Below are 26,969 nucleotides of genomic sequence, written 5' to 3' on the forward strand. Positions count from 1 at the left end.
ATGAGAACTTGCCATCACATGGTAGATGTTGAAAGCCTTGGGGAATGAGTATTTGACTTCTGATTCATTCCACTAATAAGGAGTTATTGCTTGAAACTCTGCAAAAAGAGATTTTTCCAGACAAGGAAACTGCGAGCAAGCTAAACCGAGATCTACCAGGAACGGGGCAAGCCCAGCTGAGCCTGCGTTGGGCGGGGGACGGACTTTCACGAGATCCCTTCCATGAGGTGACCTGCCCACAGCCCAGCCACGGAGTAACAGCAGAAGAGGTGCCCCAGCTCCCAGCCTCTGCACCTGAGGCCGAACTCGAGTATGCTGCCTTCAAACTCTGGTTCCTCTTTCTGCCTCGAGCTGTCTCCAGCACAGTGCTGCCCATCCTGCTAGAAACTGCAAAGGCGGCTCACGCTAACTGCTCGCTCTGAGAGGGCACAGTCACCTATCAAAGCCATGCCATCTGGGGCTTCTGCAAGATTAAAAAAAGAGAGGCAAACAAGAGGATTATTAAAAATTTAACTATATACCATATTTATTATCAATCCACAGGATAATCTGATTGCTACATGAGCTCATAAAAGCTATTTCACCTTTACAAAATTAAAAAAAAAAAAAATGTGCCACAAGGATGTAATAACTGCTGATAACCAAGGACTGAATCTTAAAATTATAAATTTGCTGTAGAAAAGATTAAAAAAAATTATATTCACTTTAGAATTTTACTTTGAATAAAATATTCCCCTGTATAAAAAATAAAAAAGCTTGCTCTGGTTAGAATTAGAGTATTTTTCTTCTTCTTTTTTAAATCTGGGAATTTGCATAATATCTCTGTAATAGGTTTCTTTTTTTTTCCTATTGTACCACGCGGCATTCAAGCATAGCAGATTAGAAACAAACATGAGAAAAGCAGTCTTAAAACGTATGAAATCCACATGGGAAGTTTTAACTTCCTTTCCTTTCCTCTATTCTTTAAAGACACTTTAGCAAGAATAGCCTTGGAAAAGAATAGAGGTGGGGAGGGACCTTCAATGTGCCATTAAGTAGAGCAAGGTAATAAAAGGCCTTTCGTAAGTGCTTTCTTAATAAGGTGCAGAAGCAGACTGCAACGTTGCTAGTACTGCACTATGTACAATATTCACAATAGATTTTTTTCTTTATTTAAAAATATTCCAGCTAGTTCACATTTTCTCTTCCATTCTGAGGCTTTCAGTTCCATCACAGCCTTGACAGCAAGAAGCGCAGCAGCACCACTTCCCCTGTGGTCGGTTGGTCCTCTTATGAAACACTGGAACCTGCGAGTGGGCCAAAGTTCTCGGGTTGTTTTCCTATGCAGCAACCTTGGAAATCCGCCTGGGTTCAGGTGTACATACTGACAGCTGGAGTCCTGAGTTAAAAACACTCCCGGCACCGGAGTCGGACACAGCAATGTTTTTATATTTCCAAGGCTTCACCTTAGATTTGTCTCGTGTGCGCCAAGGGATGAACCTCTCCTAGAGAAATGTAAAATACAAAACCAAACAAAACAAAGCTAAAAAAACCACACCGTCAAAGGCTTAGCAGCTCTTGACTCTCGACTGGGTGATGTCCGACGTTTTCTTGATGACGCTGGCCCGTGTCTCGCGGTCCGGCCGGCTGCTGCTCGTGGAGGCTGTGGACACTACTTGTGGCAGAGGGATGTCTGGGAAAGGGGGCCAGGAGCTGTTGTAAGGCAGTGGGCAGCTTTCTTCTTTGATGGTGACTTGGAGGTCCGGCTTGTTGGCTACAAACGTTGCCATGCTGGGAAGCATATGAGAAGTGTTCCTCATTCCCAGATTGCTGAGATACTGTTTGCCTTCAATGTTTTTCTTCTGCCAGTGAAGTCGTCCCTAAAAAAGGAGGAAAGACTACTATGAGTGACCGCAACTTTGCGAAGTGCTCCGAGTAATAAGATGAAGACAGAAACATCCACAAATTGCACAGGCGTTATCCCATCTCTAAAAGCCTGAGCCTCTAGCTGCTGGCTTTGGATGTCTTTGCTCTCAGCCACTTCTCCCTTTCTGAAGTCATGTGTCTAAACCTTGGTGGCTCTCCAGTGCTCAAGAGGCTCTGCTCTCTCTTCTGATGGAAAATAAAGGTCTTATTCCCAGGATGTCAGAGACAGAAACAGACGCAGAGGACCAAGCACTCCAAGCTTCAGATGGAAGTGTCTCCTCCATCACCAACAGGCAGGCACAGAGACCCATCACTTCTCAAACAGCACCACCCAAACTGCCAACACAGGCAAGGCGGATGGGAAAACCACTGTCACTTGATGGTGTGTCCCCCATCACTGCAAGGAGGTTCGCCAAGGGAAGATGAGCATCCAGTCCCTTCCCCATCACACATGCCGCAGAGGCACGTTCTGTCAAAGGAGGTTTGGGGAGTCACTATTGGCAGCCTACCTAGGGACTCCACCCCAACCAAGGCATGAGAGACTAAACCAAGAGGGACAGCCATGCCGTTACACAGCTGTGCAACCTGCAGTGCTCCAGGGAGGAGGATTCAGAGCGCTTTCTGACGGGCACAGCAGGAAAGAGATTCGCAAAAGGCCTTCTGCAAAAATGCAGCTGGAGCACCAGCACATTTAAGTGCTCTCGGTGAGCTTCCCCGGCCTCTAAGCACTCATATGGATCAGCAGGTCTCGCCACTTGATGGCAGCCCCAAAAGAGAAGACGAGTGCTGGTTCTGTGTAGGTGCAGCTCAGGAAACGTTCACAGGGTGGGTATTTTCTCCACGGATTCCTTTCACCCACCAATACCCAACTTGACTGCTTGGAATAGCTTTTTGCTTCACATATCTCAAACATTCAAGTTGCATTTCTACCATATATATTAGCATTTCCTGCAATTGTATACGTTCAGGTGCCCTTCAAGGAAAACAAACCAAGTGTGCTTTCCACCAAAATAAAATACTACCCAGCAATGCCAATGCATCATACTAACAAACTGGCTGGCACCACTGATGGCTCTCCAGAACATCTTCTCATTCAAATTAATCCCACTGTAGTTTGGGCAGATGAGGAGGAAAGAACTTGTGGAGGTATCCATTCTGCCAGACAATCATCCAAACGCCCGTCTCCTTTGAACCTTCCTGGTTTGTTTTGCTCCCCCCAGCTATTATTAAAATAAATACTGCACTGGCAGATGGAGCTGCAAATCGAAAAAGGGGACACTGTTCTTGAAACCTTGCTCCAAAGTGCTAAAAATCCAGAAAACACTCACCTCTGCATTTTCTTCATCGCTTGGAACGCTGTCAGTCGTTTCACTTTCTGTCAAACAAAAGAGAAACAGAAATGAAACTCCCAACATTCTATCTACAGTAGCAAAATCCAGCTCAAGAGGCCTGATCCACTTCCAACAAGTGGAAGCAACAGAGTAAAGGCCAACAACAGAAAACAGTGGAGAACCATGGACCCCCTGCCACAGCAACAGCAATCCAAGGGCTAGACAGCACAGCTCCACTGAAAAACGGTGATAAATTCACACGGTTATCACAGTTAACATGGCTATACCCTGGTAAAGACCGTGGTGGAGAGGGAAGAAGTTGATTGTGCTTTCTGAGCACAGGGAAGAGCCTCCCGCAAGCGGGGGATGCCCCCTTGCCCTCTCTTGGCAGCTCCAGGCCTGGCAAAGAGCAAAGTTCTGCCCAAATCCTTACTTTTCTCTCCCTGCAAAACCAGCAACAACTCCACCCCAGAGGAGATAAGTGTGGTTTTGTTTCATGAACTGTTATCTCAGCCTGCCGTCTCAAGGGCTTGCTGTCGCTTTATTACTGTTATACTTTGCTCTCGTTTCGCTTTTGCCACCCGTGCCCAGCCCCCCCAGCCCATTTCTCAACCCTTCACCCACCACTCGAGCACGTAAGAAACACTACTATCTCCAGCCCCATCACCTCCTCCCACCACACACGGCCTCCCTCACCCTCATCCCTTCAACCAGAGGGCAAACACAGGGGCGCAGCTCCAGCGGGATGGCCATCCTCCCGCAGCTGCATCCCTTGCACAAAAGCCCGAAATCCAGGAATTTTGACTGTGTTTTCAAGCAAGTGTGTCTGAATGTGGGTCTCCCAGCATCTGAGAGTTGGGCTCCTGGGCCACGGGCTGGCTGAGAGTGCCGTGCCTCAGATAATCCGAAATGGGGCACAAACCTCTCTCTTCTGGACTGGTCTGTGCCTTCCCGTGTCCTGGGAGGCTAACGCTAGGCATCTACCAGGCTACCGACAGCACTAGCAAAAGGTCTTTCTCCAACCCTCCCACCAGGGCTGAGCAGAGAGGGCTCCTCCACTCCCCGAGCCAACGGGAGCCCAGAAATTACAAGGTCAAAGGAGCAACGTGATGAGTAACTGTGTCAGGCAAGGGAGCTCTCAAGTCCCAGGTTCCACTCTCCGCTCTGTGTCACGGATTTTAGCCCGTGCAGGCTGCTTTGCACAGCCCCTGCTCCCCTGCGACCATAAACCAGGATCCTGCCTTCCCAGAGAGCAACCTCGTGTTCTGCACGGGACGTAACAGGGGTGCTAAGGGTGCAGGGGCTGTGCCACGTCCCAGTGCACCCAAAGTCCTTCTGAAGCAAGGAAGCGGGCAGCTTAGCTACTCCAGACTGCCAGCACCAAAACCAGCACCTCCCCAGCTCCAGTCTCTGCCGCAGCCTGCAGTAAGCAGAGGAGCAGTCCGAAAGCTTAAATCTAACTGAAGTTAACACTCCACAGGGCTTCTCCTTCACTGGCCCAGGTAAAGAGAGCTATGCCGATGTGATGAAGCTGGCTAATTAAGACATACTGGGGGGAGGAGAGGCACAAATTAATCTGTGCAAAGGAGAAACGGCCCCAGAGATAGAACCAATAGGAGGAATCCACACAGAGACAAGAAGCAGATATTCCTTGACATGAAGAAACATGTGGCAACAAAAAAAGAGTGATGTAGCTGAAAAGGAATCCATCCTTGGTGTTTATACATAACAAAATGCTGAGCAAGAGATAGCACTATAGTTAGCAAAGCCAGGGAAGCCAGCCACTCGGGCATGGAAAGTTAGAGAGGTTATTTCAATCAAGGGGTTATTTGAATCAGTGTCAAACACGAGAGGAGGCTGACAACAGCCTTGGTACTAAAAAAATGGATTTCATAGACGTCAGTGGAAATATGAGAAAACTCGCAAGGGCCACTAATATCATTTGCCTGAGTAACCTCAGAAAGGAACTAGAGGTGTTTTTGAAATAAAACAGATTTATGTAGGACAGCTGGTACCTCAGGCTACTTTTTTTTGTGTTGTTTCAGAAGAGCTAAACTAACCGTTCCTGCACAGCTGTTAGGGTTATGCTCCTTCCCGCCGTGCAGCAGCAGCCCCGGCAGAGCAGGCAGCTCTACCCAGCCAGCCCATGAGCACAGGCCCAGGGCTCCCATGGTTCTCCCGTCCGCATTTGTGTGGAGCAAGGCAAAGCCAGGAGGAGTCACAAGAGTGTCCTACAAGTTTCAGGGTTCTAGCAAACCACAGACCCCTTCCCTCACTCCTGCCTCACGGGCAAATGCATGCTCTAAAAAAAAAAAAGAGGTTCATAGAGCAATCTGGGCTGGAAGGGACCTCAGGAGGTCTATAGCCCAACCTCTTCCTCAAAGCAGGGCCAGTTACAGGACTGGATCAGGTTATCTGGGGCCTTATCCAGTCAGGTCTTGAAAACCTCCAAGAATGGAGGCAGCACAACCTTTCTGGGCATCCTGCTCCACTGCCTGACTGTCCTTGGGGTCAAAAAGGTGACATTTTTTCTTATGTCCACTTGGACCAAGTTCTCGTTTCAATTTATGCCTGCTGTTTCTCATCCTCCCACCATGCACTGCTGCAAAAAGCCTGGCTCTGCCTTCTCAGTAACATCCCTGCAGGTGGGAGCAGGCTGCTATGAGGTCCTCAAAATCATCTCTTCTCCACACTGAACAAGCCCCAGTCCCTCAGTAACTCCTCACACAGCGAGTGCTCCAGCCCTCCATCATCCTGCTAGCCTTTCCCCGCACTTGCTCCCATTTGTTTGTACCTGTCTTGGACTGGGGGGCTCAAGACTGCACCCGATACTCCAGAAGCAGTGCAACCAGTGCTGAGCAGAGGGGGATAAACACTTCCCTAGGTCTCCTGGCCGCGCTCCTGAAAGCCAGTGGCCTCCTCTGTGGCCAGGGTGCTCTGCTGTCTCATGTTCAGCTCACTGTCCACCTGCCTTTCTGCAGAGCTGCTCCCCATCCCATTGGCCCCAGCCTCTCTCACTGCAGAGGGCTCTTCATTCCCAGGCACAGGTCTTGGTATCCGTCCTTGCTGAATTTTGTAAGGTTTCTGCTGGCCCAATTCCTGCAGCCTCTCCAGGTCCCTCTGGATGGTGGTCCTGCCCTCAAGCATATTGACTGGTGTCCTCTGTTTGGTGTCACCTGTAAACTTTGCAAGCGTGTACTCCGACACCTCTTCTGCTCACTGATATTTTAAATAGGACTTGTCCCAGGACAGAACCCTGCTGTGCTCCGCTTCTTATTGGCCTCTAGCTACAGTAACCAGGACCATCAAGAGCTGCCTTGAGACACCTTCAAAAACGTGTCGGTGGCATGAAATCATCTCTGCATTATCCCAGTTAGGGGCTAACAGGTCCTGGTATAAGTTAAGACAGCTGAAGGCCATCAGGATACTAAGATGACATAAGGAGATAGCAGAAGTACTTCAGTCATGCCTCATCTTCCTCACGCAGGCTTGTTGCTCGACTTTAGGGGAGGTAGCTCATGGCTTGCTCATGTCAGGGTGGCTCTCCTGTCACCAGACCACTCCTCTCTATCGTCCCAGCCCAAGCAACCGCCATGACCTCCAAACCAAGGCAGTGACTTCTGTTTGCATTCCAAGAACCTAGACCCTGTAGCTGAGGTTAAAACAAAGCATCACTGTCATGTTCACACAGAGGGGAACAGAATTTCGCAAGAAGCATATGGGAAGAGGACAAATGTTTCAAAGGCCCCATCTCTCAGCTGCTAATAAGTTACAGCACCCTCATCCCCATGCCTTACGCTTTGCAAAGCCCTTCTAAATGCTTTGGTCATTACAGACTAAACACATTGGGAAGAATAACCATTTGTCAACATGTGTGAGACTAACACTGGAGGCTATTCAAAAGAACATCATGCTATTCACCCGGACCCACAGATAAAAATTACTAAATACATCTTTTATAAAAATGTGTCTGGAAGTAATTTCAGCCTAATTAGACAAAGGCAAAACCATGTGTAAAATAACAAACTGCACGGGAAACAATTAATACTTAATTTTGCCTAAAAAGATGACATTTATGTTTCTAGCCAGTCTCCTGAGGCTTGCAAGTTAGCAACACGTTTAAAAAGGAAAGACAGGTTGGCTCCGAAAATTTTTCTACTTTCAAATGTGGCTTTGCCCTGCTTCCTACGGAAATAAGGCTTGTATGATTGCAGGGACTCTATATTATATAGAGTGCCCACGTGTGCATTTCTATCTGTTCTCCCCTAACAACTTCTGAACACACTGTAAGACTTGGATAAGGGATAAATGAGTGCCAACGACTCTTAACTTCCTACCAGTTCTACAAAAATAAGGGGCCAGACAAAAAAGAGAAATCATCAGCACCACAACTCAGGGCAAAACTCGTTATCGCAACCCTTTTTAGGTATCAGAGAACCCAGACGGGAGGCAGACGCTGGAAACCAGAGGTCCACAGCTCTGCTGCTTGCAGGACCGCTTGTTATCAGTCGCTACAAGGCTGTTGTAGCCTGCAGACTATTTGTAACAAGACAGATCCACCCCCGGGGCCCTCAGCTCCACGCCTGCATTACATGCCATTAGTGCAGCCCATCGCACTCTGTGCCCACCGTGCTAGGCGCTGAGGAAGCACGCAGCATCCAACTGGTCAGGGAGCAAGGGGGACACACTATATTAGCAGTGCATCATTTGTACCACTGAAAATGCCCCCTCTAATAATAAAGATGAAAAGACCTCTCTGCATTACATCTAAAAAGGTTCTTTTTCCATTAGTCACAGGCTTAAAATCTGCAGCTTATATTTCCAACTGCAGATCTGCCAAGTTGTTTCCCAAGGTGAAATCAGTAGAGGACTGTGAGTTTTTGAGTTTCATTAAATGCAGAAGGCAGCCAAATAGACATTTCTGGATCTTTGCCAGCTACCCTGGAAGAGCCCTCTTTCCCCAAGTGTCTTCCAAACATTTCCAAAAAAAGAGCGTAAAGAAATGCCAGGATGCTTACCTGCATAGGATGAGACAGGGGAGATCTGTAGGGGGTACAGCTGGCTCATGCTGAGGGGCTGTTCGTCGCTTTCTGTTGTCACCTCTACTACCTGGCAAACATCAGGAGGATTGGCAACTATCACCTGCTCCTCGCTGCTGCCATCAAGGTGTGGCTGTCCTACAACTTGGGGTTAGAAATAAAAAAAAAATCAATTACTCATAACATCTCGACCCCGCTGGATCCCTAAGAGCCTGTCCTTGGAGTCTGTCTGGCATCTGAGTCAGTCTTCAGTCTCAGCACTTCCTTCCATGCCCACCACCTGCTTTCAGCAGGACTTCTAAAGGAACCTGTGTAGTTTATTTAGTTTTCGTCACCTTCAGAGACGTTTTTTCCCCACTTGTGATGACTAAGAATGTCTAACTCTCCCCTGGCTCTCACACATACTGTCCCTGAGCCCCCCCTGACATACCAGCTGTCCAGAGATTTTCCCAGGGAAGACCACAGCCATGCTCCCACACTTCTTCCACCCAGAAACACGGTCTCACCAGGACATATGGACCACAGTAATCTCTCCTAATCTGGGAAAGCACCCTCACCCAGTGAGCTGCCAGCATCCCATGGTCTCTGGATGCTCTCAAGGAAATTACACACCAGAAGACTGGAACTGGCATGCAAAAACCTGACCACATGGTCATGTAAAACATGGTGGGACGCTGACTTATACATGACATGAATCTGTGAGAAATTCCTCTTCCAATTAGCTGCTTATTCTCATTGATCCTTGCGATACCAGTGTCGGTATGTAGAAAAGCACAGCTGTACCTTTAGTCTGTAATCCCGATGGTCTGTGACTGAAAGCTACAGTCTGCTTAGTTATTAACAGAGGGTGTTCCTGTTCCCATGGGCACATGATATTTAATACTAAAGGAGGGGAGGGGAGAGCAGTGGATATTGTCTGCCTTGACTTCAGCAAGGCTTCTGACACTGTCTCCCATAACATCCTCCTAGGGAAGCTCAGGAAGTGTGGGTTGGATGAGTGGACAGTGAGGTGGATTAAGAACTGGCTGAACGGCTGAACTCAGAGGGTTGTCATCAGCGGCGTGGAGTCTAGTTGGAGGCCAGTAACTAGTGGTGTCCCTCAGGGGTCAGTACTGGGCCCAGTCTTGTTCAACTTACTCATCAATGACCTGGATGAAGGGACAGAGTGTACCCTCAGCAAGTTTGCTGATGACACTAAACTGGGAGGAGTGGCTGATATACCAGCAGGCTGTGCTGCCATTCAGCGAGACCTGGACAGGCTGGAGAGTTGGGCAGAGAGGAACCTGATGAGGTTCAACAAGGGCAAGTGCAGGGTCCTGCACCTGGGGAGGAACAACCCCATGCATCAGTACAGGCTCGGGAAGGACCTGCTGGAGAGCAGCTCTGTGGAGAGGGACATGGCAGTGCTGGTGGACGACAGGTTAACCATGAGCCAGCAGTGTGCCCTGGCTGCCAAAAAGGCCAATGGGATCCTGGGGTGCATCAAGAAGAGTGCGGCCAGCGGGCCAAAGGGAGGTTCTCCTCCCCCTCTACTCTGCCCTGGTGAGGCCCCATCTGGAGTACTCTGTCCAGTTCTGGGCTCCCCAGTTCAAGAAAGATGAGGAGCTACTGGAGAGAGGCCAGCGGAGGGCGATGAGGATGAGGAGGGGACTGGAGCATCTCTCCTACAAGGAGAGGCTGAGGGAGCTGGGCTTGTTCAGCCTGGAGAAGAGAAGGCTGAGAGGGGACCTTATAAATGCTTATAAATATCTCAAGGGTGTGTGTCAGGAGGATGGGGCCAGACTCTTTCCAGTGGTGCCCAGTGACAGGACAAGGGGCAACGGGCACAAACTGAAGCAGAGGAAGTTCCAGCTGAACATGAGGAAGAATTTCTTCCCTCTGAGGGTGACGGAGCCCTGGAACAGGCTGCCCAGAGGGTTTGTGGAGTCTCCTTCTCTGGAGATATTCAAGACCCGCCTGGACAAGGTCCTGTGCAGCCTGCTGTAGGTGACCCTGCTTTGGCAGGGGGGCTGGACCAGATGACCCACAGAGGTCCCTTCCAACCCCAACCACTCTGTGAACATTATTTTTTTCTACAAAGTGAAGGTACCATGGATGCTTTGCAAGCATCCTGAAATGCTTTGCAGATATTAACTGTGCTACACAACTCTCTTTTGAAACAGGGGAATAAACTGAGGTACCAAGAACTTACTGAGCAAAGCAAAACTATGGTGAAAGACAGAATCTCACTTCTCTGGAGCTGCTTGAGATAATTCCTCTGTCTTGTACAACTCCCCTGTCGATCTCAGCAGTATGAACACATGACAACTGCATTAATCCAGCACGGAGCTGAAAGCCACCAGGTAGATGTAAAGAGCACTCGGGGATGGAGCCGTCTCAGAGGATGGCTAACCTGAATCCACAGTTGTCCAAGAGAAAGGGAAGGACTATAGACATTCTTTCACTGGAACATAAAGCTCCAAATGGAACAATCTTCATACAGGCAAATTCTGTACCAACACAGTGCTGTGTTGTTAGAAATTCAGACAGTACTTTTTTTTCTAGACCCATGATGGGGAAAAAAATGTAGGCAATCAAACACAGTACCACCTTGAAATTCTTCTGTCAAGTGACCTAAGTACTCTGATTATTAATTTTTAAAAAGGCAAAAGATAGCATCTATTCCTGGATGAACTAAGATAAATAGACATGAATGTACACGTATATACACACAACCCATTCCTGCCTTCTACCTTTAGACAAGGCTAGAACATGACTTTTTGAAAAAGAAAAGTGACAGGTTTTTCTCCCAGAGAAAAGCTGTGTATCATTTTGCTTTGTGAAGCACCAGGTAACCACTGGAAAGGCCCCACAGCTGGATGTGCATTTTATGAGACATTTCCAGCATAAAGAAAAATATATAAATGGTGGATATTGGTTTTTTTTAGAAGTCACATCACTACAATCACTACGACTTTGTTCCAGATACTTCATTTCCACTGTATTTCCACCCTTCCTGGTTCTGAAACAACTTGCTTTTTATTGAGCGGGATGCAGGGGGCAAGCACATACACACACAGAGTTAATTTTTATCTGGGAGAAACCAATATTGTGCAACCCCGTCAGGGAAGGAGCAGGCCATCTGCACTGTTTTATCTTTCTCCTCAGTACCTGACGAATTCCTACCCACCCTGAGAGATAACTTGCACAGCAAAAATTACGGCTCACTTGGGCAATATGCCACCACTTTCCCGTGAGCTCCACGTATGTCAGAAACACTGCAGGTGCTGTTTGTCTTTCCTCCCCTCCAGCTGACTTCCCTCCTTTCTGCAGAAAAGACCTATTTTACCCTTTTCCCCGTTTACATTAAAATCCTGCTTGCAGTCCTAAATAAGGACTTCTCTCTCCAGTTTGGATAAGCAGCACACTCCACAACCCATTAATTAAACAACACTGGATGACAGTTACCCACCCAAGCCTTCCGGTCCTGCCCTTGAACGATTTCTGTGAGTCCAGAGCAAAATGAAAGCCCTGAATTCAGTTCTGTTCCTCTGAATCTATTCTTTGGTTCCCACAACAGACCTTTGACCTTTCTTAGATGTCGATGTCACCACTATGGGTCCTGTCCCGTAAATTAGTGAGATCTCTCAAGGTGCAGCATGCATTCACCTTATCATAAAATCAAACAGGAGTTCAGGATACACTGTACTGTAGAAAACTGAGATGTCTGCAGCACTATGACTCTCTCTGATGTTAGCTGATTTTAAAGAACACTAGATACGTTCCAAAGACTGTTGTAATTGATGTTTAAGACTGTAAATAAAGCAACAGTGTATGAAGCTTCTTCCCTGGGACTGCATATTGGCCTTGGCATGTTTCAGATTTGTTTATGAGTCAGTCAGTAAACAGGAAGCACTAACAGCTATTCCTTCAAGTTATAAACCCCTCTCTAATAGTAGGAGCAACAGTCATGTTCTAACACTCTTACAAAGCAACAGCTGATTAAATGAACTGCCATACAGAGAGGAAAACTACTCACAAACTCCTCAACCACAGAAATACTTCAGGGGATTGACTATGCAAAGCCTTGCGACCTGAGACACAGGGCGTCAAAAATAGTCACTGCACATAATTTATGCCATGTCTCCAAACAGATGACTAACATATTTCACAAACACTTACCTGACATACATAAAAGCGGAATTCTAGAGAAAATGGTATGTGGGTCACATTTCTAGAAGCCCTCGCTGCAGTGACAACCTCAGCCAAACACAGCTGTCAAAAATCAGCCGAATTATTCTACCGATAACCAATTATTCACATGCTGAGATGACAGCCAATTCCTAATGTACCAGTTTCTAAATGCAGTCTTCGCTGATCCTTGTTGTTAGCTCAGTGATGTTAAGAACAAACTCTGCTACTGAGGTGCCAGTAAAAAGACACAAGATTCCTCCATTTCATCAGCAGGGTTAAACCCCCAAATAAACTGCTGCCCTATACAAACCTCTGCTTTGAGCAATGGGACCATCCAACTGCAGTTTAACTCCCACATGACACTGGCTACAGATTCCTCACCGCTGAGGACTACCCTGTAGAGTAAGTTCACATCAGGAAAATCCACCTGAGCATGTCTATAAGCGCTTTGCTCTCAGGGGAACCACCGTGCTGCACTGTGCTGCTCACTGTCTCTGCAGGCTGGTGGGGCTGACCTGCAACCAGGACCTCACTTGGCTAGGGCTACTGAAAAATGTGTTGACCAGACTGTAACTGTGGTGTTCTCTAAAGTGCAAAATGCTGATGGAAAGTCGAGTTTGGTAGAGTCAAAAGAGGTTCTGAAGTCACCTGTATGCTTAGCATATAAGAAAAGCATTGGAGTACTTACCTACAAAGTTCACTGTACTGTCAACTTCATTTTTTATGCTGGAGGGCAGGAAATAGTCAGAAGTGACATCATTTAGCCCATTAATCCCAAAAGATGATTCAACTGGCTCTTGCTAGAATGAAAACAGTACAGTTGGGTCAGGGTTGATTTATTTTAGGAGCCTGGAGTACGTTCATCACTTTGTTCTAAGACGGTAATAACTCATCTCGCTTCTGCCTGCCATATAGCCCCTGCTCTCTGCTACACATGGTCTTAAAACAAATATTTCGGTTCTCTGAGAAGCCCAAGTCTACTCCATTTCCAAAATTTCTGCTTTGAAACAAAAACTATTTTTAATTTTCAGAGTGAGCTGCCAGACAGCAAGAAATTAGTGTGCTATTTACTACAGGAGATTAACATTTGGAACAAATAAGGAAGAAACATTGCTTTAAAATGATACTCTTTAATATTCATCCTCGTTCCCTTCCAAACATGCTCTATGTCTTAGTGCTCTCTGAAAGGAAGCCTTAGCTTCTGTACAGCAATTACTAAATTCTAGCCTTAATTTTTCTCTGCAGCAAGCCTGAAAGCAAACCAAAGTGTTTACACCAAATACAGCCTTTTAGATCACATCATAAACATTACCACAGGGCAACAGCTTTGGGAAAACACCACCTGTTCTACATAGACTGAGCTTTCCACAAGATGCAGCTCTGTAGGTCTGGTACACTCCAGTGGGAATCTAAAAAACTCCCTTCAGAATAAATACCAAAAAGTTTTATTCTGTAAACTCAGGATTTCTTTAAAAAGCTATAAACACATTTAAAGAACTATCTACATGTCCAACCTCCTCCCTGCTATTGACTCCCTTAGGGGTTTATCGGTTACAAAGTCTAAAGTCTTCCGCTCCCACTCTGGGCTGGCCGTGCCAGCCCTGCAAGGCAAGTTCTGCCTCGCTGCTGACCCAGAGACACCCGCAGAGAGGCGCGGAGCTGGGCCTGACACCACGCCGTGCCCATTCTCACTGCTCTGAAGCATTTTTGGCAAGGGCAGCGCAAAGGCGAGCCTCGAGACTTGTGGTGCCAGCCCTTCACAGTACTAACCACACCAACTTGTCAACCAAAAAAAAACTTGGGGATAGCATGACAGGTCTTTCCTGGATGCCACATGCTGTAGCTCAAAAAGAGCTGTCACTTTGACACCTTCCCAGCCACGAAGCCATGCCACAATGCAAACATGCACCCTGCCCCAAGGCCCCTCCACACATCAGAAGAGTGCAAAGTTAGTGCTAATGGCAACCAGGCCTTTGATGAGATGCACGGGTTGTGTCAACCTGCAGGTCAAAGGATTGAGAGCTGGAAAAGATAAAATTAGCTGCTATTGATCCAGCGAGGATCACTGACTGCAGAGACAGGTTAGGGCTGCACACTGGGGCTCTGAGCCTCTGGTGTTGTGCAATGCTCCAGCAAACACAGCACAGCCCCCATGGGAACCCCGCACACACAGCACCCTGCTCAGCTTTACTGAAGCTTGGTTACAGGGAGATCTATTTAGTAGCCCCTTTCCAGCTCCAGAAACAAATACGCAACCTGGAACTCAGGTGATGTGCCAGATCGACAAAGGGACTGGGACACTGGCACCGCTGGTGTTAAATCACCTAAATTTTCAGTGTCCAGATGCCTGCCAGCAGCCTATGCTAAATGCATGGGGAAAGCTGTCACTTTAAAAAATGTCTTAAAGGGGAGCTGCATGCATAGCCAAGAGGATACATCTAGGATAAGGCAGACACTAAGCCTCAGGCAGGCAGTTCAGCCCTTAATTTTATTTTAAAAAGAAAGAGTCTATTTTTATCTGGGCCACTCAGACACATATATGCCCTCCTCCCATTGCTAAGAATTCACTTTTTAATTGACACCTCGTTTCCCCCAAAACCCAGTGGTCAGAGATGTACCTGTGAGGTGGGAGACCTGCTCGCAGCCCCCCTTGCCTATCACTGAGCAGGGATTTGGTGAGATCCAGGTCTCTCACATCCATGGGGACAAGTGGGGAAGTGCCCCGAGCACCCTGCTCAAGCTCAGCAGGGCCTGGCAGGGCTCTCCACCCCCATCAGTGGCTGCTGTGGGTGCCCACAGGGTGCGGCAGTGGCACCAGTGGGGAGCCCAATGTGAGACTCTTCCTATGCTGCAGTGCCTTCGCAGATCTGCACTCGGATCCCCAGCTTCTCCCTCTGCTGACATTACCCCATTGCAGTCACCGGGCAGATCGTGGAGCAGCCTCCTGCTCACCTCCACTAAAAAGAGGGTTTCAGGGTAACTGCAAGGCTTCCAATGCAAAACACGCGACTTGGATCTCTGGAATTCACATCCCTGAGCAAAGCAACTATAAGCAGCTTTCAATGCTCAGAAATGTCTATTTATATTAATTCATCCACCACCTTTCTCCACTATTAGAGCCTTCACCATTCAATAGTCAGTCTAACAGTAGCTGAGCATGGAAGGAGCATCTATTTTAAAATCCAGGCATATCTGGAGGCCAGCTCGTGTACGCATTTGTCAGAGTAAGGGGGAACAGACAGGAACACCACCTAGCCCCGGCTCACAGCCCGCAAGAGCCAAGTGGCCGTACCATGGCTGGGGGCTGGTGGGTGGTATGCTCGTAGTAGGTATCGCTGGCAGGTCTACGAGTTGGAGGCACGGCCAGCTCAGCCCACTGCTCCTGCATCACCTGGCCGAACACTCCTGTGCAGCTCAGAGCAAGGGAACTGGAGCACAGCACTCCCAAAAACTGCGAGCTTCGCCTCACTGGCACCTACTCCCAGGCCCAGCACCACATGTACTATGTAGTCTCCCAGGCATCACCAGGTCTCCCTCAGCAACGACTATTTGGGAGATTTATCTTGATGGGGAGGATGAGATGGTTCAAGCGCCTCTATAGCTTGTCACGCGTTTAGTATTTTGACTAAAAGAAAGATCCTGAAGGAGGGGACTGGCAAAGTGCTGCTGCCAGCTTTGGCAGGCATCACACGCTGCTCTGCTCTGACCAAAGGAGTTTACTGGCTCCCCCTGAACACAGGCTTCTACCAGCGGCACACTGTAACAAGCACAGGTGGCTGCATGATCCAGATAGGATGGCTAAAAAGTGGTTCCTTTAAGACAATTTTAAAATCACAGTGTTCTGACACGTAACTCTGCAAGTCACAACCTCCAGGAGAGTGTCTGCCCTCCAAACCCCATTTCAGCAAAGGAGTTTTCCCAGGCCTCCAGGTTCACCCAGCCCAGAGCATCTCCCGGGTAGCAGCTGCAGAACCTGTGCCCTGCACAAGCGAGCAGCAGGGGACCGAGCTGCCCTTCTGCTGCAGACACCGCTGCTACATGCAACCCAAGAACACCAGCTTTACTGAAGGCTGAAAAGTCTGAGACCTTTGCGATCTGCTTTTTGAAAAATTAGAAGGCAGACTAAATCCTGCTGGTGTGTAACACTGAGCACCTTGTAGAGGCCTTCAGCAGAAGCGCGAGAGCGAGGGAACACCACCCTTTGTAGGCAAAAGCTAACATCAGTCCGGGCCCCTGCTCTTAACAAGCAGAAATCTCAGGCAGTGACTGAGGAGCTTTGCAACTGAGGTCTTCTAACTGACAAAACATGAGCAGAAGGTGCAGCTCTGACACAACTTCTCCCCATCGCTGAAATGAAAACGAATTTCCAATGCCTTACGCACAGAAATTAATTGCTCCAAAAGGTAGCTCTATTGTTCAGAAGCATTCCTTCCATAATTACTCTATTTCTACTTACACAGACAAACAAATGGCAAATGTATTGCCGAGGCTGCCAGTTTTCCAACCTCCAGGCACTGTAACACAAGGGCTGTGTCAACTGATGACGTCAGTCATGGCTCCAACAGCCTTCATGTTTTTTTTTAAAAAAACCCCAAACATCCCATGTAACTGTAGCTACTTAACCAAACCACAGGCACGAGAGATTTGCAAATATCCACCACAATATACTATTGGGGCTATTAAAAAAATTTGCAACAGATTGTTTTCACAAGCTCTCGCAATATTAAACAGCCACTTCTTACCTTGATTTGTTTGAATTTGTCATCCTTCTCGGATTTCGTTTTTTTTCCTGCAACAACAGAGGGAAGATTTCTTTAAGTCCTGTGTGCCATAAGTTATCCTTCATACTTTCAATATTGACCAACAAATAGCCCCAAAATGTGCCTCAAAATGGCAGCACCTCCTCAGACAGGCAGAACACATTTTGTTTAATTTTACACAGCTCCCCCCCCCCTTAAGGCTTAGGCAGTCAAAAAAGAACCAAGATGGGACTGAGGAAAGCAACTGCAGTCAAAAAATCAAGGTGTAAAATACGAAAAGTGACAAACTAAGCAACAAGGCCTGTTAAAAAAGGAAGGGGGAGAAAAATACTCTTAAAGGGAAAAAAAATCAAAATATATGTCTCATCACATTTGTGACACTCTCACTGTAGCTATAGGAAAAAGGAGATTGTTCATTGATTTAACATGAAAAGACATCACAATAAACTTCAACAAATATTTTCATAAATAGTTGCAATCTGGGGGGGGAGATATGTTTTAATTCATGCAAAAGTGGTTTATGCAAACACGCTGGACTGGAGAATCCAGAAAGAGTGTACGACCCCCACAAAATGCCGTGTGCCTTGGCAGACCCCAGCACTGCTGCCGCTGCTCTGACCCAACAAGACCCTGATGTGGAAGCTCAGACCCGCTGGTGCAGGTTCAGCTCTACCTCACAGTTTGCACAGATGTGTCCCAGGAATTTTTCCCATCTCTACTACAAGTTAGCACTGACAATTAGAAATGTTTGCAGCCAAATTCTTTTGCTCTCACTCACACATAAATTTAGCCACGTGCCATGGAGAAAGGGCATGTGAGAATATACACAGGGCCCAAAATATGTCAGAGTTTTATAGTAACCGGACTTGCTGCAGAATCCTCTCCTGCCACAGCCCCCACCTCCAGAATCTCAGCTTTCATGATGAACTTTTCTAGTTCCTACAGCTATGCGAGGAATCTACCACAATAGGACAGGTTACAATTCAGGGAAATACGCCTGAACATACAAACTACACCACTGACAAGAGACTGGGAACAGTTTCAAAGCCAGTGTTCTACCTTTTGCAGATTGATCTCCCTTTCATAGTACGATTCTGCCCAAAAAATGCCAGAGTTCATGATTTCCAATCACGCTGACCTTAAACTGAAGATTTCCTTTTCACTTCTCAATTTAAGAAAACAGTAAACTGAACTACAGGTGAACCAAACTGGATTTTAGAGAAACACCGTGCATTTGGTTTGCAGGTTATCTTTTTGTGCAAAAATCCTAGACACCAGAGGATACCAGAGGACTAAGGAAGCCATTGTTTTACTTCATAAACCAGTAATGAAGTCATATGAAAGCCAGTAAGCCATAAAGAAGCCATTGTTTTGACTCCATAAGAAACCAAATACTCATGAGATTGACCTGGTGGTTAGGCCCTCTCTTGGCAGGTGGAAGACCTAATCCCTAAATTTGGAGATTCAAATATAGTTTCCGATTTCACCATTATCATGCTGTGGGGGCTGTTTTTTCATGGCCTAGTGTAGCTACGTAACTAATAAAGTGGTTTCACAGTTTAATGTACTGAGCAGAAGATGCACTGCTCCCACTCAGCCCAACAGAGCACCAGTTTATTTCTACCCTTGCTTGAACAAAGATATCAAACTGTCTGCCACTGTATTCTGAATGAGCCTACCGAGTTAAACGCATCAATCTCTAACATCCCCCTAACCATCTTCCTTGACTAAAGGAGACCTGGGACCAGCATCTGAACACAACTCCATCGGCTTTAACAGAACTAGTACTATTTACACACACCACTATCTTGGGGGTATCACATCGTGTTGATCCTCTCTCCAAGCAGCTTGTTCTCTTAACTGAATGTAGCCCATTTCTCATAGCTGTTCCCAAGTTCTGGGGAACATCTGGATAAAAACGCCCAGCTTCACAGCAGAAGTGGAACAGGCACATTTTGTGAGCCCCATAATAACAACAATGCCCCCAACACCATTTTCATGTTGACAAGCTCTCCCCTCTACCTTTTTTGGAAGGTCTTTCAGATAACGGCAGCATCCGGTACACCCTGAAGGCATTGTTTCCTTTCTTTATACTTTTGTCCTTCACTTCTTCTATGTCAGGCAGAGAGTTCATAGCACAACGGAAGTTTGCCTTCCATGTCTTTGGATCGGGTTTATCTACTCCTGACTGGTATTTTCCTAAGTAAGAAAAGAAAGTTAGGCACACACGATGTGCAGTTGAAAACCTAAGGCGAATTAATAACAGCGTGGGTTAACTTCAAGGTATCAGTCTTTGGTTCCCATGACAAGCATTCTAACAATAGCTGAGGTTGCAAGAGAGCGTTGTGATCTCATTGCCATGCACATTTCTAGAACACATGATGAACAGTTTCTGCTCAAGAAAGACCCAGGGCACTGCAGATCAGATGTGACTCCACAACAATGCGGAAAAGCTTGCACAGCATTTATCTTTATTATGTCTGGCTCAAATCCATAGAAAGGCATAAAATGCCTAATGGCCCAAGTCTACAAAGTGCTGAGCATGCTCTACTCCCAACAATTTTGAACCCAATCTTGTTAACGTTTAAATCTATTAAGTTTTACTGTGCTCCGCAATGTAAATGAGTTCTGGCGCTTCAATAAAGCTGGAGAGTATCGCAGGCCTTGAAAAAAGCACTTGGCCTCCCACAAATCTAGCAACTTAAATTCACTCTCTGTGTTAGTAAAAGCAAAGACAAGAAAGAAGGAAAATGTAACTTTAAAAGGGAAAACAATGTGAAAATCTGTCCTGCAGAGAGTTCCAATACCTGTGTGAATTGCCCAGTTTCTAAATAAGGGAGCATCTTTTTCAACATCCCACCCGTGTCTCGCGGCATGCATCCAAGGAATCTGAAAAATCTTCTTCTCCTGCAAGGGAAAACAAACAGGAAATGCCAACACTGATTGACTTGAGGGATCTTCTGATGACTTCAAGTCACTTATCTAAAAGCACAGTTCCAGCATCTGCAAGTGTTTTGCTTCCCTCTAACCCAGTGCTGCTGTCACTGAACTCAATAGGAAAATATCCACTGGCGTCACCGAAAGCAGAATACAGCCTTAAGTGTATGAAATAGTCAGATGCCCCTTCACGGATGTGAGCCTGGCAGCTTTCCAAGCTGACACATGGATAAAACATGCAGTGCTGCTCATTTCTAAACATTCAAATGAAGGCTAGTTTTGGCAGCACAGACACTTCTATGATTAGAAAAATTAGATACGAAATTAAACAACCATAAGAACAGAGTAAATTCAAGCGATTTCTAATTCAGCCAGTAAAATACTAGCATGGTGAAGGAAAGGGATCTCTCAAATTTATACACCAAGCAAACAGACATACATCAATTGCAGACTTCTCTCCAGCGGGGATAAAATATACAGGACACCCATGTGAAGGGGTAGCATCAAAGATAGTTGAACCTATTTGAGTTTAGAAACTCTAGGCCAAAGGGAATTGCATTTAAAGCAATCCAAAGAAAGGCTTTTTTTTTTTTTTTTTTTTTTAACACAGATCATGTAGTTAAACCAGGGCATGCCCTATGTGGTGGAAGTATAAACTGATTCCCAAAGGCATCAGAAAAACTCATGGAAGATGAGTTTTGGGATGCAGCTCCAGCTCTGGGAGCCCAACGGCCTTCAGCGCTTGAGCAGCCTGTTTCCTATACTCCTTCCACAAGCATTTAGCACGCAGGATACTGGGCCAGACGGATGCTGGGTCAGATGTGCTTTTATGTCATACAACATGGGAACGCATTCCTGTGTGCTGACCCACAGAGCTACTTCAGAACTCTTCCCGCTTGTTTCTGCAAAGCCATATAAAAGCAGTCTGTTCCGCAACACTTGTTTTTTCTCCCCTATTGGTGGGGGGATACTTCTTATCTGGCTTCACACGCAGACACCTTGCACTATGAACACTGCCACTACGGGTTTAGATCCACTTCTCAGTCTGTGAAGAGCAAAGCACTTCCAGGGCAAAATGCACCCCATCCTGAGGTAGCCACCTGAGCTGCATCAACTGAACTGCACCTCAGAAAACCCTGTTTCTCTCCATTGGCTACAAACAACTCTAGACAGGTAGCTCTCGTTTAAACAACTGCATTGTAGAGGTCTGCGGTCAGGTGAGATGAACCCTTTGCCCTTTTCCCTTCCTCCAACAATCACTTTTCTTCCTTGTCTGTCTGGTTAATATTTCACTAATGTCAAGGTTAGGTTTATTTCCCTTCCTTTCCATGTGACCCCTTCTTTTTTGAGCCTGCGTTTTGTGTTGTCCTTCCAACTCTTCTCTTCCATCCTTTCTCTCATTTACATTCACCTTTTCAGAATTGCATTCTTCCCTTCTTGCTTGGCTTCACCTTTTCTTTAATTTGGTGAAAGTACAGATTTAACACGTTCCTCATATCCTTTCAAGCCTTCACACTCTTATTCTTCCTCTTAATCTGCTCCCATCGTTTCTCTTCTGTGCCTTTTGCCTCCTTACTCTTCTCCCTCTATACAGTTAAATCATCCTACAGAGATGCTCTCCTCTTTCTCCAAGTAAAATTCCTCTAAAGAAAGCCCCAACCCCACTGTCTCGTGGTCCACAGCACTACTGTATTCATCACAGCTAGAATAAGCTTCCTTACCTTTACTCCACCATAGACTATAATGAGTATGGAAAAAGAAAAAAATCATACTTCCATAGAAATTCCACAATTTCTATCAACAAGAACTTTTAAGAATTGACCAGATTAAGAAGGCTTCTCACACTTGGTGACAAGGAGACATTCAAACAATGCTGCACAATGCTATGGAGGTTACACCATGGATTTCGTATTTGGCACAGTAATTCAAATTGTTCTACAGGAACCAGCAGAACGAACAAGACTCCAGACGTAGCATCCTGTCATCATCAACCACACTCACTGCTTCAAAGGAAGGTGCAAGGACACTCTCAACAGCAGTCTAAGCGTTCATTACAGTGTTTCTGCCCATTACAGAAAGTTCTTCCCAATCCCAGATGTCTTGAAGCACATGGACTTACAGCAAATTATAATATAAATAAAAAAATCATAGATTCCTCGTAGATTATAACTTTACAGCACATATATAATTTTACATACCTATATGGAAACTACAGATTTGTTCATCAACTATCAAATACCTAATCTTCTCTGAAATCCCACAAGACCGGTGATTGCAGCCATCCCATGTGGTTGCGTGTTCTGCTCTAGTTTACCTAGAGGCTTTCTATTTAAATACTAATTTTTTTTTTCACACATTATCAAACATTTATCTACATCCTTCTTCGGTCAATGCTTCCTAATAATGACCTTAATAGGAAAAGGCTCAACAGTGCTTTCTCTTAGACTTGGAAAACCATGTGCTGTCTGGTACAGCACTCCACCATGGGACATCTGTGTAGGAGTCTTGCGTTTCTATTCAAAAATTAACCTCAGCTAAAGTCAAAAGCACAACCCACAAAACTTCTGCAGCGTAACAGGAATTGCTACCAACTCCAGTGGTGACATCAAAAGGGAAAAGGTGTCACATTCTTAGGAACAGGCAGGAAGAAGGAAATAGTATTGAACGCTTGCAACCCTAGCATTGCAAAATGCTCCAAGCAGGTGAAAGAGCATGAGATCACATATTAGCTAGAAAGTCATCGGACAAATTTTAAATTGCAGCATCCGTCTGTAGGGTAATACTCCAAGCATCCAGGTTGCCTCTCAACTCCTGTTACAGCTAATCTGAATGTTTCCACTCCAATTTCCTTTTCCAGATCCATGAGGGACACTGGCCTCCCATTATACCCCTCCTCACATCACCTCTGCCCTGTACTGAACTACGTAATTTCCTTCATATCTCCCAATTTTGTCTGTCTGGGAAGGTGAAGAAAATCCCTTCTTCCTTCATGCCATTCAGCAGCATAACACACTCACCAGGGAGGTACACACGTGTTTATTTTTTAAGCCCTATAGAGAGGGGTCTGTTCTGGAGGACAAAACAAAGCAAGAGGTATAATGCCATCAACTGACAGCAGGGGAAGGAATTATGTAAGTCAGCTCTACCCGATTTGTCATTTTTAACGAAGCGAAGTTCAATTCCCTCCTCAGTCCGGAAAAAATCCCCAAGAAAAGACAGCCAATAACAAACCCAGAATGGTACTCGTTTCCTTAGTATTTAAATCTGACTTCCTTAAAAGCTGTGCACACACACAAGTGCCATTCTTGCTAATCTGACCCCCTTCTTTTCTGTACCGTGGTATTTCCTTTGCCAAACTGACTAAAATATACAAATCCTGAAATCCTACAGCCTCCAGAGTCAGTTCTGTGTGTACAAAATGGGCTGTGATACACATGACACTGTATCACTGATCCCATGGATGGCTTTGTTTATGGTCAGGATTTACAGTAGAAACAGAAATATTTTTGGTTTAACGATTCATTGTTGGAAGGAACGTTTAAACATTTTTAAACAGAAATGCTCAGAATTGCAATTAGCTTGTTGAGCACAACAAAGGCAACCCAGAATGATGCCAGATCAGAGGGCAGAAGTGGGGAATCAGAGTTTAATAAACCGTAAGGCAGGCCACTTAGCCTGGTATCTTCCTTCTGGTAGGAGCCAGGGTTTTCTTTTAGGAAAAGAAAAAATTCACTTCGGAATACTTTCTTTGTGAGACAAGCCTTGGTCGATATACAATACGCTAACTAAGGACAAAATCTCCTGCCAACTCTTGCATGCAGTTTACGCCAGAAGCACAAGGCAGCAACCGCTGTAACACCACGATCAGAGGGCTGCAAACATTACCCAACATGACAAGCCTTGCAAACTGCCTTTGCGGGCTGGTGGGCTGAACTGGGAAGAATGAAGCCCTTAGCACAGTGGCAGCATTTTCACACTGCAGAGCAAAGGAGGCAAGTATGTTCCTGGGCTATATCGAAGAAGGTTACATGAACAAAACCTACAGATGACAACACTATATTTAAGAGTAACATGCTCACATCTGAAATTCTGTGCCCTACTAAGGGCAGAGAAATTACTTCAGGAAGGCCCAGCAAAGGACTGCAGAGATGAACCATCAGCAGGAGAGACCTGACGCTGACGTAGAGACACTCAAGGAGAAGAATCCGTACAGACCTGAATGTGGGACTCAAATTACAAAGACAACAAACTAGTCTCTTCCTCCTCTTCAGCTATGACCCCATCACACAAGAACAAGGACCTACTCAAATTCAGAGGGCAGCTAACTGGGGAACGGATAAAGCAATATTTATTTACCCAGCCACAGTATGCGAGAGTCACTGATGCAGGAAGTTCCTGAGAAAAAAAAATCACAGCTGAAATTCAAAGGGCTCCTGATAATTTTATAGGCATGAGCATTTCTAGCTTTGAAAGCTAAAATGAAAAGCAGTAATCTCAATTGCCATTCTTCAGTTCTGAAAATGAACACCTGAGCACCACGACTACTACTATAGGGAGGATACCAGACTAACTGGGTTAGTGTCTTAACCAGAGTGGCAGATCCTATGTTTCTGCACCCAGTTTTGTGTATTTCCACCCATTTTGACAATAAAGTGGCCTCTGTAGGCAAAACTGCTTCATGTTTTTCAGTGTGGTGAAGTACTCTCTGGCATCCCGCTGAACGCATGCGGTATTTCCAGGGTTTATGACTGTTCAAAGTCTCGAACACACTCCTTGGTTTTATTGAGCCAATTAAAAAAAAACCAACACAGTAGGCACTGACATTTTGGAGCCCACGCTTGTGCTCTAAAGGTGTCTAGAGCTCTCAGTAAGAGCTCAGGACCAGGATTATTAGGTTTGGGTCTGGCAGGGGAAAAGTTATCCTGTTTTCTCCCAGGTTGGGAAATATGAGAGAAGCCACACAAGTTTGAAAGACGATATCATTGCTTCAACCCACAGTCTAACACAGAATACAGCCTTCCACCTCCGGAGAGCGTTTTCTTCACATCCCTCTGACGCTATTTGGTGAGCAATCTGTTCCCAGCTTAAAAAAAAACCTAGCGGAGTCTCCAGAAACGCTCACTCCAACAACAAAGAGTTGGAAAATGCTTTCAAAGGAGCCACAAATCCACCAGGCCAAAGCAGGGCGCCTCAGATCTGGCAGGCGAGGCCAGAGGAACAGGTTCAGCAGGAAGCATTCAGCTTTGCCCTTCCTCCCCATGTCACCCCTTTCAAAACCAGGAATGAGCTGATTTGCCTATCCGAATCTCAGGGACTGCTATAAAGTCCCTCTTCAGCACACGTACGCCCGCGTGCACATGCACCCCCCCCCCCCCCTTACCTTATTTAGCCATTTCAGCCCCGGTATCGTGTTAGAGTTGATTTGCTCTTCCAGCCAGGGGCGCATCCGCATCCTTTCGACAGGCATTGTCACCCACCCGGGAAGCAGCTGCAGGGACCAAGGGACAGGGTTACTTGTTTTCCAGGCAGAACTCCCAGGCAGCTCCCTCATCGCTGCGCAGTACAGACTTGGTAAAGCTTTACAGGCGTCAAACAGTTATAAATGTAATAGCGACTCCGGACCCGTGCGGTAGCCTCCCCTAAGAGCAACTGAGATGACAAAGCCCTCTCTAGGGCAGAAAACACTCTTCTGGTACACCTGGATTAAGAAAACCTTCACCTGAAGAAGACACATCATACTGGCAAAAGCTTATCTGCTGACATAGGCGGGACACCAGAGGCTGCAAAGAAAAACAATCATGCTCCTGAAGAGACCTCTTTTTGGCCCACGTACCTACATTTGCACAAGAGCTTTTTTTGCCAAGTAAAAAAAATTTAACCAAAAAAATTTACATGCAGGAGGCACCACTGTACTAGCTAAAATGATGCACCTGCTAGTGAGAGTGCTTTCAAATGGCTGCTTCCATCTCATAAACTTGACTAAAATTATGAAAAATACATTTTACATCACAGCAATTTATCACATCACTTTGGTTCTGGCTGAGCAGTTTGATCCCCTCCCTCCAGATTTCTCTGATAAACCCAGTCGCTGATTTTTTTAGCTGCTATTTTACATTTCGGTGCTGCTTAGCTAGGAAGTGAGTGCTTTACAGCCCCCTCAGCTACACCACGCCACGTTATATTATTAAGACTCAAACTGGCTTGGTTTTTTCTCTCTCTCTCTCACACACACACACGTGACCCTGATGCCACTTCCCTGTTTAGAGCTGTAAATTATTGACGTAAGAGTCCAAAGTCTCGAACCCAAGGCAGAAAATTTTAAAAACATTAACCTATCTCAGGCACCACTCTGAAAGCACCAACTAGCACTAGATGCAGATTAAAGCACCGCATTAAACTCCTGCTAAGCAGCCTCCAACCCATCATTTCCATGTTCAAGTACTTGCATTTAGGCTGCTTCTTCTCTCCCCCTCTTCACCGGGCTCAGCTCCTTCCTCTCTCCTTTGTTCTTCACATCTGTGTTCTCTGCACCATTCTTAACTTCTCTGCTCCACTGTTCTTGTCACCTTTGATCTTAAAAAAAAAAAAAAAAAACACCACCAAGAAAAAAATGAGTAGACCACTTATTTGAAAGCACACAGCAACGACACAAATGTAAATGGATTTGTTCTTGCTTCCTATGGGAGTACAGGCATCAGATAGAGTAACAATTGAGCAGTACCATGCCCACACCCAGCACAAGAGGAAGAAAAACGTTCAAAGTTTCCTCTCATTGCTCTGAGGACATGTATTTCCTGAAACTAATAAGGAATTAAAACCTGACT

General features: G+C 46.0%; 1 protein-coding gene across 3 annotated transcripts in view; it reads right to left on the reverse strand.

The window, feature by feature from the left end:
- Positions 1–498: 498 nt before the first annotated feature.
- The window catches only part of IRF2 (interferon regulatory factor 2), a 44,482-nt gene continuing 18,011 nt past the window's right edge, over positions 499–26,969 (reverse strand). For 2 of the 3 annotated variants that reach the window (XM_075421831.1, XM_075421832.1), the window contains 9 exons: positions 26,588–26,718; positions 25,526–25,633; positions 20,016–20,115; positions 19,231–19,407; positions 17,191–17,237; positions 13,137–13,248; positions 8,255–8,419; positions 3,234–3,280; positions 499–1,859 (listed from right to left, as the gene is read on the reverse strand). In XM_075421831.1, coding sequence (XP_075277946.1) covers positions 1,548–1,859; positions 3,234–3,280; positions 8,255–8,419; positions 13,137–13,248; positions 17,191–17,237; positions 19,231–19,407; positions 20,016–20,115; positions 25,526–25,633; positions 26,588–26,593 — 1,074 coding nt within the window. In that variant the 5' untranslated portion in view covers positions 26,594–26,718 and the 3' untranslated portion in view covers positions 499–1,547. The remainder of the gene's footprint in view (positions 1,860–3,233; positions 3,281–8,254; positions 8,420–13,136; positions 13,249–17,190; positions 17,238–19,230; positions 19,408–20,015; positions 20,116–25,525; positions 25,634–26,587; positions 26,719–26,969) is intronic. The other variant, XM_075421833.1, reaches the window with a different exon arrangement.

The sequence above is a fragment of the Opisthocomus hoazin genome, chromosome 5 (genome assembly GCF_030867145.1).
Source record: "Opisthocomus hoazin isolate bOpiHoa1 chromosome 5, bOpiHoa1.hap1, whole genome shotgun sequence".
Classification (NCBI taxonomy): Eukaryota; Metazoa; Chordata; class Aves; order Opisthocomiformes; family Opisthocomidae; genus Opisthocomus; species Opisthocomus hoazin.